General features: G+C 40.9%; 1 protein-coding gene across 11 annotated transcripts in view; it reads right to left on the reverse strand.

Moving 5' to 3' along the window:
- TSPAN9 (tetraspanin 9) overlaps nt 1–22,137 on the reverse strand; it is a 193,254-nt gene that overhangs the window by 165,286 nt on the left and 5,831 nt on the right. For 7 of the 11 annotated variants that reach the window (XM_062593308.1, XM_062593362.1, XM_062593300.1 and 4 more), the window contains one exon: nt 14,975–15,019. The exons of 2 other annotated variants lie outside the window; for them this stretch is intronic. In XM_062593308.1, the coding sequence (XP_062449292.1) occupies nt 14,975–14,999 (25 nt within the window). In that variant the 5' untranslated portion in view covers nt 15,000–15,019. Of the gene's footprint in view, nt 1–4,538; nt 4,611–14,974; nt 15,020–22,137 lie in introns of those variants that run through there. 2 more of the 11 variants (XM_062593385.1, XM_062593352.1) reach the window with 1 other exon arrangement.

Consider the following 22,137-nt stretch of genomic DNA (forward strand, 5'->3'; position numbering starts at 1 on the left):
ACTCAGGAAAGTGAGTATATATAAGAGAAGACTGGTTTGGTTAAACAGGGAACTTACGATTGAGCTCTAATGTAGAAAGGACACTCACAAGTGATTGAAGTGAGGACAGGCTACAAAGAAGAAATACAGAAACCGTGCCCTGGGGCATAAAGTGCTGCGAGGAAAGCCAAAGCTGTACTTAAGTTGAAATTGGAAAGGGACATCAAGGCCAATAAGAGCTACATTAGCAGTGAAACAATAAACAAGGAGAATGCTGGCCTGCTCCAGAATGAGGTAGATGATATAGTGACAGTAGATACAGATGCAACTGAAGTTCTTAATGACTTCTTTGCCTGTTTTCACGAGTGAGGTCTCAGGCCCCTGTGTCTTGAGACGGGATTCAAGGAGAACAGGAATTACCAGTAGCAGAAGAGAATCGTGAGTCAAGGACTTTTTAGAAACCACCTCAACCCCGTAAGTCCATGGGACCAGCTGGGATGCACACTAGGGAGCTGGAAGAATTGGTCAATGTCACAGTAAGACTGCTTGCTATCACGTTTGAAAGATTGCAGAAATCAGGGTATATCTCCCATGACTGGAGAAAAGAAAATGTCACACCCATCTTTGAAGAGGACAAAAAGGGCAATTCAGACAACTATAACGCTGGTCAGATTCACTTCAGTCCCTAGGAAAAATCACAGAGCAAGTCCTCCTGGAACACATTTCTAGGCATATGAGAATGATGCTAGTGTGTGAGAACGGCCAGCATGAATTTACCAAAGGTAAATCATGCCCGATCAGCTTGATTGCCTTATGTTACAAAACAACTGAATTTGTAGACAAGGGGACAGCACTGCATGCATATTATCTACCTCAGCTGTAGCAAGTCTTGCAATACTGTCTCCCTTAATTTTCTTGCATTCAGGTTATGACCTTGCAGTCTGGATGGGCCAAAACTAGATGGGTAAAACGCTGTTTGGATGCTGCATCTCAGAGGACAGCGGTTAACAGGTCAGACTCTACTTGGAGGCCAGTAACAAAGAACAATACTTCAGGCTTGTCTTGTTTAACATCTTTATCAATGCCCTACGGAAGGCAATGGAGGGCACTCATCAAGTTCGCAGATAACAGGAAACTGCGGGATGCAGACCCTATGCTCCAGGACAGGGTTACCATTCAGAAGAACCTAGACAGTCTGGTAGAACAGGCCGTCAGGATCATGAAACTTGATATGAACAGGTGCAAAGTCACAGAATCAGAGAATGGTCGAGGTTGCGGAAGGGACCTCTGAAGATGATCTAGTTCAACCACCCTGCTCAAGCAGGATCACCTACAGCATGTTACACAGGGTTGCATCCAGGCAGGCCTTGAAGATCTCCAAAGAAGGAGACTCCACAACATCTCTGGGCAACCTATTCTAGTGCTCTGTTGCTCTCACGGGAAATAAGTTCTTCCTCATATTCAGGTGGGACTTCCTGTGGTTCAGTTTGTGCCCGTTGCCTCCTGTTCTGCCACATAGGACAATTGAAAGAGTCCAGCCCCATCCCCTTGACACCCTCCCTTCAGGTACTTATAGACACTGATAAGATCCCCCCTCAGTCTGCTCTTCCCCAGGCTATACAGGCCCAGCTCTTGCAGCCTGGGCGAGAGTTCCGCATAGGACAGATGCTCCAGCCCTCTGATCATCCTTGTAGCCCTACGCTGGACTCTCTCCAGTAGCTCAATGTCTCTCTTGTCCTGGGGAGCCCAGAACTGGACACAGTACTCGAGATGAGGCCTCCCCAGGGCTGAGATTGCGGCAAGATCACCTCCCTTGACCTGATGGCAACAGTCTGCCTAATGCACCCAACGATACCATTGGCTTTCTTGGCCACAAGGGCCCATTGCTGGCTCATGGTCAACTTGTTGTCCACCAGCACTCCCACGTCCTTCTCCACAGAGCTGCTCTCCAGAAGGTCAGCCCTTTACTGGTGTGTGGGGTTATTCCTCCCTAGGTGCAGGGCCCTGCACTTGTCCTTGTTGAACTCTGTTCAGGTTTCTCTCCACCCAACTCTCCAGCCTATCCAGGTCTCTCTGAATGGCAGCACAGCCCTCAGGTGGATCAGCCACTTCTCGCAGCTTGGTATCATCAGTAAACTTGCTGAGGAGGCACTCTGTCCCTTCATCCAGGTCATTGATGAAAAAGTTGAACAGAATGGGACCCAGTACCAAGCCATGGGGAACTCCACTAGCTAAAGGCCTCCAGCTAGACTTTGCACCACTGAAGACAACCCTCTCAGCTCTACCATGCAGCCAATTCTCAATCCACCTCACAGCCCACTTATCTAACCTGCACTTCCTGAGTGCACTGGGAAACAGTGTCATAAGCCTTGCTGAAGTCAAGGTACACATCATCCACCGCTCTCCCCTCGTCTGCCCAGCCAGTCATGCCATCATAGAAGGCTACTAGATTGGTTAAGCAGGATTTCCCCTTGGTGAATCCATGCTGACTACTCCTGATCACCTTCTTTTCCTCCATATGCCTGGAGATGACATCCAGAACGAGCTGTTCCATCACCTTTCCAGGGATGGAGGTGAGTCTGACTGGCCTGTAGTTGTCTGGGTTCTCCTTCTTGCCCTTCTTGAAGACTGCAGTGACACTGGCTTTCTTCCAGTCCTGTTCTCCACAACCTTTCAAAGATGATGGGGAATGGCCTAGCAACAACATCCACCAGCTGCCTCAGTACTCATGGGTGCATCCCATCAGGGCCCACGGATGTGTGGATGTCAAGTTTACCTAGAAGATCTCTAACACTATCCTCCTCAACCAAAGAAAATTCTTCCTTTCTCCAGACTTGCTCTCTTGTCTCTAGAGTCCGGGATTCCTGAGGGCTGCCCTTAGCAGTGAAGACTGAAGCAAACGCAGCATTCAGTAACTCTGCCTTCTCTGTATCCTTCGTCTCCGAGGCTCCCCACCCCATACAGCAGCAGGCCCACCTTCTCCCTGGTCTTCCTCTTGCTACCATTGTATTTGAAGAAGCCCTTCTTGTTATCCTGGACATCCCTTGCCAGATTTAATTCCAAATGGACCTTAGCCTTCCTTGTCGCATCCCTGCCTACTCTGGCAACATTCCTCCCATGTGGCCTGTCCCATCTTCTACCTTCTGTGTACTTCCTTCTTCTGTTTTGAGTTTTGCTAGGAGCTCCTTGCTCATCCATGCAGGTCTCCTGCCCACCATGCTGGACTTCCTGCTCATAGGGATGCAGCACTCTTGAGCTTGGAGGAAGTGATGCTTGAATACCAGCCAGCTCTCCTGGACTCCTCTTCCTTCTAGGGCCTTAACCCATGGGATTCCTCCAAGTAGGTCTCTGAAGAGGCCAAAGTCCGCTCTCCTGAAGCCCAGGGTTGCAATCCTGCTTATTGCCTTGCTTCCTCCATGCAGGATCTTGAACTCCACCATCTCATGGTCACTGCAGCCAGGGCTGCCCCCAAGCTTCACATCTCCAGTCAACCCTTCTTTGTTGGTTAGTACAAGGTCCAGCAGCACACCTTTCCTTGTTGACTCCTCCACCACCTGTTTCAGAAAGTTATCATTAATGCTGTGCTCCAGGAGCCTCCTGGACTGTTTGTGCAAAGCTGTGCTGTTCTTCCAGCAGATATCAGGGTGGCTGAATTCTCCCATGAGAACCAGGGCCTGCAATTGTGAGGCTACTTCCAGCTGGCTGTAGAAGGTCTCACTGACTTCCTTTTGGAAGTCCTGCACCTGGAATGGACTAACTCTCTACAACAATACAGGCTGATGACAGACTGTCTGAGAAACAGCTCCGCTGAAGAGGACATGGGGTGTCATGCTGGACATTAAGCTAAACAGTCAGAATTATGCTGTGGCAGCAATGAAAGCTAATAGAGAACTTGACTTCTTCCACAGGAGCACACTCAGTGGATCAAGGAAGTGATTATTCTACTTTATTACTCAGCACTACAGTATATCCAGTTCTGGAACCTCTGGTACAAGAAAGATGTTGATAAACTTGAGTGAGTCTAGCCAAAGGCCACCAAGACGCCCAGAGAGCTGGAAAACAGGACCTGAGAGGAGAGGCTGAGGGAACTGGGCATGTTTGGCCTGGAGAAGACTTTGGGGAGACTTAACTGCAGCTTTTCAATTGTAATAAGTTACCAAAAAGAGAGAGTCAGGCTCTTTGCTGAGAAAGGCAGTAGGTCAACAAAAGACAATAAACTGACATTGCTCATAAATTTAAACAGTGGAGTTTGCAACTGAACATAAAGGAGAAAAAAAATTACTGCTATGAGGCACTGGAACAGGTGTCCAAAAATGCTGTAGAATTTCTTGCTTTAAGTGCAGGAGTTGGACTAGACCATCTCCTGAGATCCCTTCCAGGCTGAATCATTATGTAGTTCTGTAATGTTTTATCTGCAGAATTGTAAAACAAACCATTTGCAGACACTATATTCATCAGTAGGGCATGGATGTAGGATGACTAGCATAAGCACAGAAATAGCTCATCAGTTAGTTCGTGATAGTTACCGTGCCAGCTGTTAGCTGGAGACGTGATCTCACCTTGCAACCCTGACCACAAGGGAGTCCAGAGGAATCGCAGATTCAATATCTTTTGTGACAGCAACATCATAAACATCAGTATTTCCTTTTGGGTACTCACCACCCTGAAGCAAACAGCATTTATAAGTGCAGTTAGAAGACGGTATTTGAAATGGCATTAACAACTGGCATCTGCCTATACCACAGTTTCCTGTTCTGCATTCACAAGGAGTGCTATCACATGTTTGCAGTACAGAGGAATGTTTGACGGCTCACCCACACCTTCTGTGCTTAGTTAGCTGTTTCAGGAAAAGTTATATTACTGTCCCCACCTCCTCCTTATGCTTCCCTCAGTACAAATGCAGTGATATGGGTACCAAGATACACAAGGCAGCATAGACATGAAGCAAGTCTTTGGAAACTTTACCTGCTGCAGATGGTCCCCCTCAGCCCATGTATCACATCTGTTGTGCTATCATCCATATTATATCTGCAATCATTAGCAGGAAGCCTGCCAGTTGTAGAATACTGTCAAATAGCTGACCACACTAGTTAATGATGGGACCTACAGTTAATGTCATCAATCTAGATTAAGACGTCATGCCAATCACGAGTAGCCTTGCTGACATCAAACTCCAAGGGCAGCAGTAATCCAGCAGGGCCAACCCAAACTGTTGCCTAGAATGCAGTTTGAGGTAAGACTTGGCCTTGAGTTGCTCCCATGACTCTCAGTTACACATACAGTCACCCACATTACACAGCTACTTTTGTTCAGTATTCTGTGAAATCTCTCTCTCTCTCAGAAAAAGACTGTTCACACCATTATTAGCAGCAGGCATTACATCACAGTCAGCGCCCTAGATATCTGAAGCACAGTTAAATACTTACGAGGACAAAAGATAAATACTGTCTGAAAAAAAAGAGAATGCTGTTTATATATATTTAAAAGGAACATCAAAGTACAGGAGAGCAGAGTTCATCAAGCACAGGAATTTCAAAAACACTTTCCTCACCTACATCCCTCTAGGGTGGTATTGCTTTCACTGGCATCAGCTCCAACCATGCAGACATTCACAGCACTGAACGTAATTCTGAATAGGTGCTCTCAGATACCACAACCAGCACACGTACTGTAGTTTCAGAACCTCTGAGTTAGCACAGCCTCCTGTCTGGCAAATCACTTTTACACAACAACCCACCTAGCCCCAAGCACGTTATCTTTGCTGTCCGACAGCTGTGGGAAGATTAACTTCCCTACATCTCTGTAGCCTATTCCCTCTCTCTCTGTTTTTTTTTTTTTGCTCACTCTTGAAATGCAGTCCTATCGCATGACAGAAGTTACTGATAAGGGAGGAAAATACCTTCGTTTTTTGCTGAATAATTAGCATACATCCAACTGCATGTAATAACTTTCCATTCACATGGTGCAACACAGGTGCACTGTTCTGACAGTACTATTAGTTCACCTGTCGCTTAACAGGAAGTGGGGGGCACCTTGGTCAGATCAGAGTGCAGACACCATTCTGCTCAGCCTGACAGTGCTTCACATAAGAAAATACGAGATGCTGTGCAATCTGGAAATGCCGGACATTATATCCTCACAGGAAGGGACAAAAATTTCATAGCAGTCAGTAAAGAGAGGATTTTTTCCCCACCTGAAAATCTCTAATTAAACACAACAGGTAGAAATGACTTAAAAGCTGAAACAAAAGGTTTAATATCCCCTCCCCAAGTAGGCTTTTTTCGCTATATTTGGATATTCACTATCTAGATACATGCCCAATCTGTTTCAAATGCACTTGACTCACAAATCCACCACCTAGCATAATGACTTCTGCAATGTGTTGTATGAAAAAGTAGAACACAATTTTCTTTCATTCTTTTCCCACCTTTGTGTTTCACTGAACTTCCCTTTCTTGTATTATGACGGAAAGGGATCAAAAGCTTTGTCTGAAGACTACCAAACTCAAAGGTAAGATAACCTATAAAAGGATACTATATATTTTGAATTTTAAGTATTTACTTCACACTTTTATTCTAATTGGATGTCCATGGAATTATGGTAGTGCAAATAAAAATGTCTAAGGTGAACTAACCGAGTGGTTATTTTGAAGCACAGGTATATAAACATGGCTTTCTGTAAACTGACTGCATAGAACAAAAGTAGACATAAAAATCACTAAAAAACTTCTGTATTTTAACCTACTAAAATGTTGGAGAATAATCCTATCCTCTCTCTTCAACTACTCTCCCTTAAAGAGAGAATTTGCATGTGCATATTACTTTATTTCTTTCTACATACTGCTACTACCTTCTTATTCATCTAAGTTTCATCAGCCTCATACAATACATTTCAGATTGGATAATTCTAGATGCTTTAACAAACAGGAATTTGTCTGAGTTTGGCTGGATTCCCTCAACCCCGCACTCAACCACCAGTGGTAGATGGCTGGTACTAGCCAACTGTAAGCCACTGTTCCTGAACAAGTAACAATTGTCAAAACAACTTAGAGTTTAGTCTATGCATTGTTCTCCTCTGCTATCAAAGGAAACACTCACATGAAAATACAAAAGCAGGAAACATTTAAAAAGTACATTCCTTGGCATCAGCGCTGCCTGCTGAAATCTTAATTGCACAGTGCATCATACCAATAAATAGAAGATGTGCTTCACAGCTTTAAAAGCAAATAAGTAGACTAAAGACCAAAGCAGCAAACACTTGTGACTTGTAACAAATCTTAACAAAGGTCAGTATTGCCCCCAGAATTTTTATTTCAGCTGTTAGTCTTAAGTGCCAGACAGATACAAATGTCAATGGATGTCAAAGGTAATAAATAACACACTGACATATACATACTGCCAGACATTGGCTTTCCACAGATTCTCTCTTTTTAAATTAGTTTGCAAGGCTATAGTAATAAATTACAAGAAAGGATACCAGTGAGTTTTAATAGCTTACTAGCTGTCTAATCAAAAAATTCAGAATATAATATTTAGTTCACCTCAGCAGTTATCTTCCCATCTTGCATGTCTCTGCACTGACCTGAACAGCACCAAGCATCACAGGTGTGACTGGACAACTGTTTTTCTGTGTGAGGTCTCCCTACTACCCCATGCAAAAAAAAAATCAGCTCCCAGAGCAACTTTTAACTTCTAGATGAACAGAACCACAAACCACAGAAAAGAACAACTTTAATGTTGCATATTTGAAGCAACACTGATCATAATGCTCTTAGTTTACATTGTGTCACACCTGTTAAAATATTAACATCAAAATAGTGAATAAAAAGTACATATATAGCCTTCACTAACTTCTTGATCATTTTTATATTCTTCTTAATATGTACAAGGCATGTAAGAAAAAAGATATTATTGAAGAATTATTTAAACACTTGAACATATTTTTGAATCCATAAATGCTATTCAAGCTAAAAATAAATTCCTAGAAGCAATACAAATTGTTAGATATAATCTCTGTAAAATTATACTTCTAGAAAAGCAAATATATTTTAAAATCACAGAATCCCAGAATGGTTGAGGTTGGAAGGGACCACTGGACACCTAGTCCAATCCTCCTGCTCAAGCAGGGTCACCTAGAGCATGTTAGACAGGATTGCATTCAGGCAGGTTTTGAATATCTCCAGAGAAGGAGACTCCACAGCCTCTCTGGGCAACCTGTTCCAGATGGCTATTAGATCAACTAATCTCCCTGTCACAGAGGCAATGTAGATCAACTAGTGAAGGAACTGGCAAATTGGGAAAGATAAAACAGCTGAATAGCAGTTTAACTGAGAGCATCACATGTTGAATACAGGATAACAGCATCACAGTACTTCAAAGGTAAGAAGACAAAGGAGAGAGTGTTTACTTAGCATGACAGAGGAAACTGAACTAGGATTAATGACTACTCCTGTTACTTACATATATGCCCAGCTTCTTTCAAATGCTCTGAACTGTCAGCCCAAGCATCCACCTTGGCAACAACTTCTGCAATCCATAATGATCATAGAATCATAGAATCAGTAAGGTTGGAAGGGACCTCTGGAGATCATCTAGTCCAACCCCCCTGCTCAAGCAGGGTCACCTACAGCACGTTAAACAGGGTTGCATGCAGGCAGGTCTTGAACATCTCAAGAGAAGGAGACTCCACAACCTCTCTGGGAAACCTGGTCCAGAGCTCCGTCACTCTCACAGTGAAGAAATTCCCCCTCGCGTTCAGGCAGAACGTCTTGTGCTTCAATTTCTGCCCATTGCCTCTTGTCCTGTCACACGGGACAACTGAAAAGAGTTTGTCCCTGTCCCACTTGACACTCTCCCTTCAGGTACTTGTATACATTGATAAGATTCCCCCCTAAGTCTTCTCCTCCCCAGGCTGAAGAGGCCCAGCTCTCACAGTCATTCCTCATAGGGCAGGTCATCCTCTTAGCCATACGCTGGATTCTCTCCAGTAGCTCAATGTCTCTCTTGCACCAGGGAGCTAAGAACTGGACATAGTACTCGAGATGAGGCCTCTCCAGGGCTGAAACTGTAGCAGGGTCACCTCCCTCAACCTGATGGCAACAGTCTGCCTAATGCACCCAACGATACCATTGGCCTTCTTGGCAACAAGGGCACCTTGCTGGCTCATGGTCAACTTGTCATCCACCAGCACTCCCACGTCCTTCTCCACAGAGCTGCTCTCCAGAAGGTCAGCCTCCAGCCTGTACTGGTGCATAGGGTTATTCCTCCATAGGTGCAGGACCCTGTACTTGTCCTTGTTGAACCTCATGAGGTTCCTCTCCGCCCAACTCTCCAGCCTATCCAGGTCTCTCTGAACGGCAGCACAGCCCTCAGGTGCATCAGCCATTCCTCCCAGCTCGGTATCATCCGCAAACTTGCTGAGGAGGCACTCTTTCATCAATGACCTGGATGAAAGGACAGAGCTGAACAGGATGGGACCCAGTACTGAGCCCCAGGGAACTCCACTAGCCACAGGCCTCCAACTGAACTCCACGACACTGACAACAACCCTCTGAGCTCTGCCTTTCAGCCAGTTCTCCATCCACCTCACAGCCCACTCATCTAACCCACACTTCCTGAGCTTATCTAGGAGGATGTTATGGAAGGCAGTGTCGAAAGCCTTGTTGAAGTCAAGGTACACAACATCCACTGCTCTCCCCTCATCTACCCAGTCAGTCATTCCATCATAGAAGGCTATCAGATTGGTTAAGCAATAATGATACCATCTATAAAAACAATATATAGTGTCCATCGAGAAAAAACTTCCCTGCTTCTACTTGGAGAGACACCCAAATGACTAAGTTTTCAGCAACTGAATCAGACAAAGCGCCAGGAAGCACACTAATAGGAAACAATTTGATATTGCCTCTACTTGTGGCTAGAAAATTTTATATTTTCCCTCCCTCTCCATCTCTAACGTCTGTGATACTACAAATGCTTCTGCATAGTGACAGAGGTAGCTCAAAAAATTATCAAGGGATCAAAGCTACAATTGCATCAAAGATCAAAGCTACAACTGCTACAAGACAGTCAAGTTGTATAGTTCCTGAAATTTCCACTTATACCCACATATTTCCACCTGTGGAGCCAGAAACTGGCCTAATTTCTCTCCTACATCAAAAGAAATTATTCAGGGAGAATAAAGGTAATAATTCTATGTGAAGGAAAGCACAAAGAGCTCAAAGAATCTACTGATGATTTCTTTAACAATGTAAGCTTTCACATGCTAATAAATTCATTTTCTTGGTTCCTTAAAACAATTGCACGTAGCCATACAAAGTTTTCCTAGAGCTAAACAGCATGAACAGTGTCTTGTCAACAATGAATGACCAGGTAAGGATTTTAAATATGACAATTCAAAATGGGAGTTCAAAGTGGTTTGAATCGACTGTACAGGGAGCTACACCTCCAGTGCAAAATATTTAAGGATTGTGAATAGAGAGACTGAAAATCATTACTTTAACAAATTAAATTTAGTTCACAGCTTTCTAGTAGGCTAGCATATATACACAACACTATAAAAAAATATGGCTTTTCCATTTCATCAGAGATGCAAAAAGTGTGCTGCATGCAAAAAAAAAAAAAAAAACACTTGCCACAGACCAGATCATACCACAGAGAGAAGTATCTGATTGCTTTCAGAGACAGCTGTGCTGAAGAACTGCTGTATGGAACGTGCCCAGGCACTACAGCTCTGCTGTAGCTTTGTGACAATGAGGAAAAACAAGCTAAGGAAGACTGGAGAATGATGCTCCATCAGTAATAACATAGCGCTCTGCATTCTCTCTCATCTGACAGAGAAGTAAGAGACAGTCTGACCTAATCACTCATAAGCAGGAGGTGTATTTTCCTTTGCATGTATGTGTCACTTCAGACTCAAAGGAAAATTCTTCTCCATATTAAAATAAATAAATAAAAATCGATCGGTGGAAGTATGTCACAGTATGTGATATTCTAATGTAGCAGAAGTAAAAAGAAAACACGTTTTCTTGATGACTGGCATCAAAGAGAACTGAAGTTAATTAATGATAGGGGTAAAAATTCCAGGGTAAAGTAATTTGAGAAGAGCTTATGATTAACTCTACTGATACTTCTGGGATAAATCATTTTCCTCTTCCTATAATTAATTTATCTTTGACCAGAGGGGTGCTCTTATACAGTGAGGTTTAAATTTATTGCACATTAAAGCTTAGCTATATCATATTACTCAGGAACTTGCAGGACTGAATCATTTCCAATTCTGCTTTGAGGTTTTAGAATCCAGTTTAAAAACCAAGATCCCTGTAAGCAAAATTACCTTGATCTAGCAAATGGCCAATCCCAAGGTTGTGCCCAATGGGATTTTCCTTTCCTCAATTTATCCTATTAGGACTCTTAATAATATTATCAACCATTGATCTAATATTATCCATCTAAGTGGACTAGCAGTATCTTCATCTGACAAAGAGACCTATGTCAAGAAGGTACCTAAATCACACATAAATGAAACATTAGCTAGAGTGTGGAACATCAAGGCACATCACACTCTCTTTATAAATAAAGATCTCTTACGTAACTCAGGTTATCAAGTTGTTTCTGTAATTGTAAGACAGCCAAAGAGGTTAATGAAATTTGTTCTCAGACGTCTCTTGCTCACCTTGCTTGTCTGATCTCACTTTGGATTAAACTGTTCAGTTTATTTTTGTAGAGTTCTTACCACACCCTCCTCTCTGTACTTCACTTTGTTCAGTGTGGTATGAAGACTTTGGGAGAAACACTTGCTTACAGTCTAGAACAAACTAGATAAATGAAAAAGAACTGCCCCAATTTAAAGATGGTGAAAGGGGGATGACATCCAAGGTCACTCAAGGAGATCCCACATACTCTTGGATGAGTAAGGCATGGTACAATCTTACCACCCCTGCACAACAGTACCCTTAAACATTTAAAACCCATTATTCAATACATTCTATTACACACTGAACTGTCCATCTCATTTGAATTGACTGCCTGCCAAAAGCATATCATCACAAAGCTTCTCACACATCCTTTTTAGTTCCATTGCACAACAGTGAGTGGGCTCACAGTGCTTTACTTAAATTAAAAAAAAATCAGAACCAAAGAAGAGCTGTTTTTAAACTATAACTGAAGACCCTCTCTATTAATCAACCAAGTGCAACTCCTCTATTAAGCAGTTTCCTACAGTAAGTTTTGCAATATACTGATACTGCATTTAATTTTGAATGATGAAGAGGAATATTTCACTCGACTTCTGTGTGGTTTTAACACCACAAGCTAGAAAGGCATTCAATCACCTTATATTAATCGGTCCATATACCATGAAGATATTAGAAATTCAATTATTTAAAATCCTTTAATATATGAAAATACAAGAATTTTTCACAGTAAAAAGCACACTTCCCATTTTGCTCAGCATGACCAAGTCCTATCTTCCTAGGAGAAACTGATACTTTTGAAAAGAAAATCCTTGCATTACAGTAAGGGAGTTTCTCAAATCCCGTAACTAACACTGATCAGCATGCTAAGAAAGTGAGGTAGTTTTGGGGCCTGCATTAGAGAAGGGATAACAGTTTCTCAATCTTATGTGAAACTGATCTCAGGACCATAAAGAAAAGGAGAACTGCATATTATCATGCATACAAGAAAAATGTTAGAAATATGCTATTTATTTTCTCTCTCTCTGATGGATGTGCATTCTCTTCTACTCCTCGATGATGTGATTCACAGATCAGCATTCTGGGAACGAAGCCTATACCCATTTACCAGTGTAATATGATCATTTAGTGTAATTAGCATATGACATTTCTGCACTGCCATGAACTTGGACCAGATCTGTAATACAAATATTTGCCAAATACTACATCCCATGCCCATGATCATGTAACTTAAGACACTCACTTGAAGCACATTCTTTTCTGGGGGCAGAGTTAAGGCTGCTGTGGGAATTCTCACTTTCATAACATAAGCCAGTTGGAACATCACACCTAACGTTACGTTAATTTCTGTAGTATCAAATTTTAAAAGGGTAGAAACAAGATGAAAAAGATCAAAATGCAACAATCATTTAAAGTGGCATAAGGAAAATCAGTAAGAAAATCCTTGTGTCAAAAAGATTGACTATTTCAGGCTTCCCCAACTATCTTTCCATTGGTGTACTCCACGGCCTAGGGGTCCAACTTTTCTGAGAACACAGCAATCCGAGTACCTTTCAGGATGATTCAGAGTATGGCACATATGCAAAAATAATCCAAATATTACAGGATATCAATATGCAACAGCCTTACAAGGAGGGACAATTTATGCGTAAAATCAAGTTGTTTATATCTTGCTTTTAAAATCTGCAGCATAAGATTTTATAGATTCTTAATCTTATACACTGTAAGATTTTGTCTCATATACTGCAAATATGGATAATACATGTATGAATGCCTAACACTCCCCATCTTTCTTTTTACTGTCTTGCAACAAGAAGTTCCAGAAGTTATTTATGTCCAACAGCACAGGTAGTGATTTTTTTTAAACTAGTTGTTTATCTCTTACTATATATCTTATTACTGTACATTTCTGTGAAAAAAATAAATCCCACAATAAGATTTTCCATAGCAGTTAAATCACAGAACTACTGCTTTGGCATCCAAAAATCCTAGTTGTTATCTTTCTCACTTCTCCCTTACACGAACAACTTCCCAAGGTCAATCTATCTGTATCAGATCCCGGAGAGGGAGTCTTTAGGTTTTTATGTCATCACCTGTAATGATTTTCTGGCTGATTTACACATCAGTAAAGGAAAGCTTCAACATTTCCTTTTCTTAACATCACCTAATATTTTCCTTGCCTTTTCCAGTTGCTTTGTTTGAATTTCCTCAGTAGGATATATAGGACCTCTGGAGATCATCTAGACCAACCCTCAAAAGAGTGGCCCATAAGGGGATCGAACGTGTGACCTTGGCATTATTAGCACCACGCTCTAACCAACTGAGCTAAACCTAACCCCAAAGGAATATATTTTTCACCTCTAGATCACTGACACATAATGACAAATTAATTTTCATTTGTTCTTTCTAGTTTCTGTCATATCACTCCTCCAGCCTGAGCTCTTTAACGCTTCTGCAGTTGCAGCTTGCTATAATTCACTGGTCACTCAAAATATACAACAGTAGATGTTATTTGCCTGCAGTTGTTTATACAAGTTTTACACAAGCAGCACAAAAATATGCAGTATTACTTGTCAAGTTAAGCTGATGACCGGACTATTATTGCTCTGCTGCTTCTGTTCATATTGCCTATCAACCTGCATCCCTCACCACCCTTGGTGGAACATACAGCTATTAATCAAAATGGTGGTTCCTTTTCTTCCTTTCTCTGATGGTCAGGAAGCTGCTTCCTCTACTGTGTCAGAAGAGCAACAAAAGAAAGGCAGTGACACATTTTCTATTCACTTGTTAGCCAAGGCCAAATCCTTAAATAAGTATGGTGTGCAAAGAAATGAAGTGCCAAGTACTAGAGCACCAAACATGAGGCTAACTGTGGGTACGTCCAAGACTGACACATTTTTCAAAGCCTCTTTATAAATGCAGGCTTGCAAAAGTGGACAAAACTTATATGGCCAAATGTAAGTACTCCATATACTTGATACCAGTAGCAACAACGATAAAGCCCTTCTTTTCCCTCTAAATGCCATAGAGAGTTAAGAAAACAGAGGCAGACCAGTATTTGGATATAATGAATAGAGTTAATATCCTTCACCACCACACCTCCTTCAGTACCTATAGCAGCGCTTGGATATACCTCTGTAAACAACCTTACTCTGGACTGTCAGCATTCAAGGCAAAAAATAACATATTACAAAACAGTTTCATAAGTGTTGGCCCAACTCTGCTCCTCTTAATATCAGTGGGAATACACAGTTAAGATCAGATTGACGGATTCTAAACAACCCTCACAGAAATCCTACTCACCTGCAGTATTTTTGTGTATGCTCATGGAAAACTCACAGACAAAACCTAAAGGGATGAAGACAAAAAAGAATTTTTTTACTTTTTGGACCCACCTGCCATCATAAGCATACTTTCATCAAGACAGAAAGAAGGGCAAAAAACACAACAACAAAGTTATGTCAAATCCCACATGCTTCTGAACAAAAGGAGTAAGTCTAAACAGCCTGGTCTCCATGTGCATAATATACTGATTGTATTTGGACAGAAATTCAGATGATGGCAATAGGTAAAATATTAAAACAGACTCAGAGAAAGGAAGGGGAAGACAGAGACCTTTGTGCGCCAAGTTAAATCAGATTATTAGTCAGAAAAATCCAGTACTTCTTCCCCTTTGTGTTTAGATTCTGTATCACAACTAAGACATCTGAGTACCTATACAGCATGAAGAACCGAAATTAAGCAAGACCTTTGCTACTGAACTCTCCTGCACTAACCCCATTTTCTGATTGGTCTCACCTTTGCTTCTAGCACAACAAAACACTGCTGTAGTGAAAAATAAAAACCAAAACAACCAACAACATGAAGCACCTCAACTGTACACCTTCCGACTCCTGCGATTCACATGGATACTTGCAGGGTTATATCAGCACCATCCCAATGCTAGAAGGATGCTGCAAAAATAGTTAAGTGGCAAGGGCGAGACCAAAACTTCCTCCAGCCAAGTGGAGGAGTGCTCAGTGCCATCTCCAATGTTTCAAATCCCATGAAAATTATTGCAGCTGCATACAAGAGCTATGGATGCTTTATTAAGCCTTCACAAAACTAGTTCAGCTGAAATGTTTCCTCTATTCTTTTAGTTTTTTTATGAATATTCCCCTCTATCTGTGTAACTACATCACATGTAATATTCTGAAACACTACTTCCAGAGTCTCGAGGGCATCAAAAGTACTCAGGCATATCTATGAGTAAACAGATTCTTTTTTTAATGTTTTCAAATTTCTAACATAAGGCATTATTTGCAAGTCAGGTAAGAAAATCCAGTTTTGAGAATCTTATTTTAAAAGCTTGACTATTGTCCCATTCCAAATAGTAAGCAAGAAACTAATTAGATGCTTTCATCTTTAATCTTTTCACATTCAGCTTTAAGAATGAATCTGTGCCTGTATGCAAGAGAAGGGCTTGTTGATTTCACAGTTCACAGTATACTTACAACACCTTCTCAAGCACATGGACTCTTCAACAGATCACACACATCACTTCTATGTATCTTCCATAAAGTAAACTGTAAACTAACACTGTATGAACGCCAGGCTAATCCCTGACGTCAGAGACATGTGCATTAAGCAAATGCAGGCACTTCCCTAGATAAACAGGGGAGAACTTTATTTTAGCAGCTGAGTTAATCATATAGAAGTTGAATGTGGCTTAGCAAAAAAAAAAAAAAAAAAAAAAAGTCTAAATTAAAATAATCCAAGTTCTCCATAGTTTCACCAAACAGGGATTAGCCTATTAGCCAAAATGATGCCCAAAAGTAGCATGCTTTGATTTTCATTTAAATGAAATTAAATGAAAATTAGCCACTAATGTATCGGTGTAGCATAGGCAGAAATACTGGTCCAAAAGGTGCCCTTCCAGCCATGTAATTCAACATGCAAGCAGTAATCCTAGTCACATCAGAGATGCACTCATTGGCTTGAAGGGGAAATATAAGGCAGACCTGTGTAGCAAAATCAAAAAGTGAAAAGCAAAGCCTCTAAGAGAACTGTTAGACGAATAGATGAGCTTCTGCTACAGATCAAGGCAAAGGCTGATATCAAAGAAACAAGAATCTTCTGGCAGAGTGGAATGCAAGTTGGTAAAGAAAAAATTCAAAAGTTCAGTTCATGCCCCCCAAGATTTACTACAGGCCTCAGTTAGATACAGGCTACTGTAACAAATCATGATGGAAGGAACAGACATTCCATGAGGCCTTCAGAAGCTTACATGTTTCACCCTGCTGTCTAAAAGAGTGAGAAACTGTACTCAACAGCCAGGCAACTCATCCAATCCACTGCTCACAGCAAAAGGAAGCCGGGAGACAGATCTGCCTTCCAAGACAGGATTCTTGTAACCGGAGGGCTGGGGTGGGGAGAGAATAGCTCTTTTCTCTTCTAAAAAGCTCAGTGCTATGTAAGCACTTATTTCTTTACAACCCATTAGGTACATCACCACATCTGTCCTCCAAAATAAAGTATACACATCTTTCGGTTCCTCGTATCATGTCCCATGGGCAAGCAAAAAGCTTGTTTTGTTTTTTAAACGGATGCCTCAAACTAATGCCATCAGCGCTATGCAAGCACCTACTTTGATATCACTGACAGCTTTGAGTTTGCTGTGAGGCTATTTTGCACCTGAAACATGGGCCAAGTGCCTTTTATTAATCAAAATAAAAGCTACAACTCTATCCACTAACTTATCTCTCACACAAGAACAGGCCTGTCTAGTGATTAAAGATAACTGTCAGACTGTTTCAGCTTCTATTGACTTCAGAGGAACATAGAGCAAAGAACATAACCTCTCAATGCCTCTTAGCAGTAATGCCTTAGCACCTCCAGAAGAGAAAAGTGTCTTGATGAGAGTTTGAGAAGTGACTTTGAAGTATAAAGTTGAAGGAATTAAATTCTATTTGCTAAAGCAGGAAGAGAAGTGTAGATTCCTGCAAACTTAGCAGCATTTCTTCTTAAAGCCCTTTAAAAAGAATTGCTGCAAATCTAAACAACTGGAGCTACAATTTTGTTTCTCCTGTGGTGTCTAATCGACCAATATCCCCTGTAATGAAAAAGGATCACAGGAGATGGGCAAAGGCAAGATTCCCTTGAAGCACTGGAGGGGTATAAAATGCAACTTAGTAATACAACTGTTGCACAGAGAACTGACTTAGCACAAAGGGAGCCAGAGGGTAACCTTTGTTTTAGATAAATAACCATAAATTTGGTGAAAATGTTTCTTTCTGAGTGGAAAAAAGAATGTGAATGTCTCCCTGAAATTAGTCAGACCAGCGTGATGGAAGTGTATACATGACTCAGCCCAACAAAGAGTATGAAACCTGAACAACTAACAAAGGAATGTTTGAAGAGCGCAATGGGCTGGAGCTGGCTTAAGCCCATGCATTCCTTCCCAACAATTGGGATGCCCAGTGTCTTCACAGTGAGCATATTAGAGAGACTAGTAATAACAATTACACTTATATTGTGATTTCAGTATATTGCTATATCACTGCTAAATCAAAAATCTTGTGTAACATTAAATATCTGTAAACTTTTATATTAAACATTACACTCTCTGTATGTGTGGAATATCTAAAAGAACCTAATCAGAGTACTGGACTCTGACATGGTGGTTTAATGTAAAACCAGGGGTGGGGTGGGAGGGAAGGAGGGGAGGACACCAAAACAGGATGTTTAGTTCTATTAAGTATGTTCATGAACTTCCTCAGGTCTTCAATGAGGAGAGGGGAGCAAAAAGGAAGAGTGGAAGATAGACTACCTAGTTGGGAAAAACAGGCTACACTCAGGCCCTAGCTAAACATTTGCTTACTTAAAAGCAAGCAAGACATAGCGGATATCATTCAGGGGTCCCTGGAGAGTAGAAAACTCCCATTAGTAGAGTGAGAAAAGGAAAGCCCAAGAGCCAAAAAAAAAAAAAAAAGAAAAAAGAAAAGAAAAAAGGAAGAAAAAAAAGAGAGAGAACTCAAGATGAATTAAACTGTTTAGGAAAGGCCTCTTTGAGAAAAATGTCTTGATAATAGACTCAAAAAGGGAAAGTCTCTTATGTCACTCTTGGGAGATATATTAAGGTTGCCATCCCACAAGGAAAGGATGGGAACACATGGAACAAGAAAAAAGATCAAAACTCTGTAGATGAATTAAGATGAGTGTGGGAACTTAAGAATCTGTATCTGTTCTCATTTCCTCCTCTTGGTTCTCCACAGAAGATCCCTTCTGTTTCAAGTCCTTTTCACTGTGCCTTCTATATTTGGAATAGACAACACTCCCAAACAACAACTGTTCACAGCAAAGTCTCTTCCTTCTTTATGGCTAGTGGTTCCAGCAATTATTCTTACCAGGAATTACCTAATCTATAACTGTATTCACTTGAAATACTATCCCAGGTCTTCCCCATTACCAACATAAAACAGGAACAGCTTCACAGTGTAATGTCAAGCCCCTCCTCCATCTCAAATATCTCTGAAGAGAATAAGCTGATTTTTTTTTCCAGAGTTGCAGTTCTTCACTTTACCCTTCCTCTTCTAGGTCACCAAATAGCTAAGCAATAGGTATCTACAAGATTTATATACTCCCTCTAGCTGCTCCTATGTTGCTATCAAAAGCATCCCAGGTGCTACAAAACGCAAGATTCTTGCTTGTTCTGTCACTTCCCCTGTTCCTGTCAAACAGATCACCAGAACCTTCTTAACACTCAGAGCCACCGTTAACTTGACAAAACTCAGACAGCAAAGCAGCACTGAAGAGATACATCTGAATATTTTACCATAAGAAACAGCATCACTTTAAACTATTTATATTTAGAAAGTTTCCCTTACAACCGTTCAGTTTTATTTCACAAGGAGATGTACTCTGGGCAGCTTGTTAGTAAAGGACTTTTTACTTGCTGGGGTCATTATCCCATTTCTCTGATGTTATTTTCCCCACATGTAGACAAATGCATATAAACAGTACTGTTCTCAAGTTAATGAGGAAATAACATGCTAGACATTCTTAGCGTGTTGAATTCAATCCTCTATAACTTCAGCTGTGCTTTCTTCAAGCAAGGTGAAGTAGCATCCTTCATTCACCTAAGATTACATTATCAACATTAAATGCAAAGCAAAGCTGATTGAGATAATTAGATATTTGATAAATCACAGAACTTTCAAAACAAAGCTAGCTGAACATCCCAGGCAGAGCCACCTTACTCTGAACTGATGTATGAAAAGCTAGGGTAAAAAATGGTCACACACACACTGCTTACAAAAGATTTCTTGAATTATTTTAACATATGAGAAAACCCAAATAGAAAGTTTTCTTGTGTGTGCTCAATATGAGTTCTGTTATATCACCATACACAGAGTGTTTATCACCATAACACTATACCCCCTTTCAGGAAACAGCATTCACTATTAAATTGCAAAAGATTAAGAGCTGAGGTTAGTAACAGTAGAACATGTAAGTGTGTCTCGGAGACTTTGCACCTCTGTAGTCGTATTCATTTGGAAATTAGTAGTGATTAACTGAAGGTTTTATAGAGCAGTGCAGACTTCTGACACAGATAAAACTGTATCAATCAGAAAATACTCATCCAGCCTTGTCACAACATTATCTTTCCAAAGAGTCCTCCTCATCTATACCCAAGAGTCCTTCAACTTCAAGTCCTGCCTCCCTGAATTCTTCAGGTCAAATGACTTTAATTAGAAGGGAACTTGAAGGACATCATATACAGGAAAACTCAAGGAGCCCTGTGCTCACAGGATTTAAGTTAATCCCACTTCCGCAGCACAGAGTCAAAAGCTTTGAGCTTGTGATCCTCAAACCCATTAGGTGTCATATTTCAGCTTCTCTTCCTCTGTTCACTGTGCCACCTTATCCTTCCTTTTCAGTCCTTCCTCCCAGGGGATGGCTGCAGACTTCCTCTCCCTTAGCCTACTGCCTTCACAGACCTCCTGCAATTTCACTCACTCCCTCTTGACTTTCTTTTTCAATCTAGCCCTGTCATCTTCCCGGGCATGCCCCATAAAGTTAATACAGCTCTTATGATCCTATGCCTGCATGAAGCTGATATATCCCATCATATCTTTATTATGAGAATATAAAGATAAGTCCAAACAATTACAAATCAATGAAGACTGACCACAGCAAAGACAGTTCTACTTTAACAATATCAGTGTAAAAATGCAACCTCAGTTCACACCATTAAGCTGGTTATAGAGACATACAGTGGCTCAACCTTAGAAATATAATTAGCTTTTAACTGGTTGATGTAGTTTGTTTCCTTTTCTGCACTTGTAACAACAGGGATCATGAAAATAAACTCCCTAGCTATTAGTCATTTCCACCTTCAGAAATATCAGGCATTAAGAACAGCATGACAGAGTTTGCACTTAAAAGGCTATGACAACCAGCGGAAAATATGTTTTCAGAAGAACTTAAAATAAATAATAAAAATATTCCTACTGTACATTTTGTACACTATGTATCATATTCACTTCACTGAAAACAAATACTGAGCTTAATTAATTCCCTTTTTAATTTAAAGTTACTGGAGCTACCAATGCTTACGATTTAGTATGCTTTATTTCCATAAAGCTAGTAAAGAACTCCCCAGAATATGTTTACTTATTTTAAATGTTTGGTTTCAGAAGTTCAACAACATGATTTTTCACCCTTTCTCTAGTGGTTGGACAGCCTAATACATCCCACTATCATCACTGGGGATGCCGCATTTCCTATATGTGCTTTTTTCCCTATGTGAAGTATGGAATTCAGACACACTCTGTTCTACTTTGCTTGCAGTCAGGGCAAAAGCAGCAACACTTTGCACAAGGACATGCCCTAAGCTACAAACTGCAGTCCTCAAGGTTTATTTTGTTATTTTTGACAGCAAGGAATGCAAGTGGTGAATAACAGCAAAAATAGTTTAATATCTGAATATGAAGTGTTTTCCAAAGGAAGTTGAAAAGGAAAGGTGAGGGAGGAGGTGAAAGAAAAACTGGTGCCCCTAACCAAAGGGTTAGGCAACTTCCCACAGAGACACTTCACGATTTTCCCAAAGACACCTGTGCAACAAAGAAAGCATCTTTCAGTGGAGACCAACACCCTATCTCATTACAAATAGCACAGAAAGCATATTATAAAAGCAGAGAAAGTTACCCATGAACCTGAGATAACTGGGTTTTTTTCCAGGAAACATAGCACTGACATCCAGCCATTTGAGTTTCACAAGGAGCAGCAGAAAGTGGTGGGAACGCAGCTTCAGGAAAGCTGGAGAAAGAGGACTGAGTATACTCTTCTGTCCCTAAGAGAGCTTTTTGTTACACATGAGAAAACTATGTAAAAGTTTATTTCTTCCCAATGAGAATGTCTAATAAAAATGAAATTCTAGCATGCATTGTGCTTAGTGAAGAGGAGAACACAGTTCACAGAATGTT

Source organism: Rhea pennata, chromosome 1 (genome assembly GCF_028389875.1).
Source record: "Rhea pennata isolate bPtePen1 chromosome 1, bPtePen1.pri, whole genome shotgun sequence".
Taxonomy (NCBI): domain Eukaryota; kingdom Metazoa; phylum Chordata; class Aves; order Rheiformes; family Rheidae; genus Rhea; species Rhea pennata.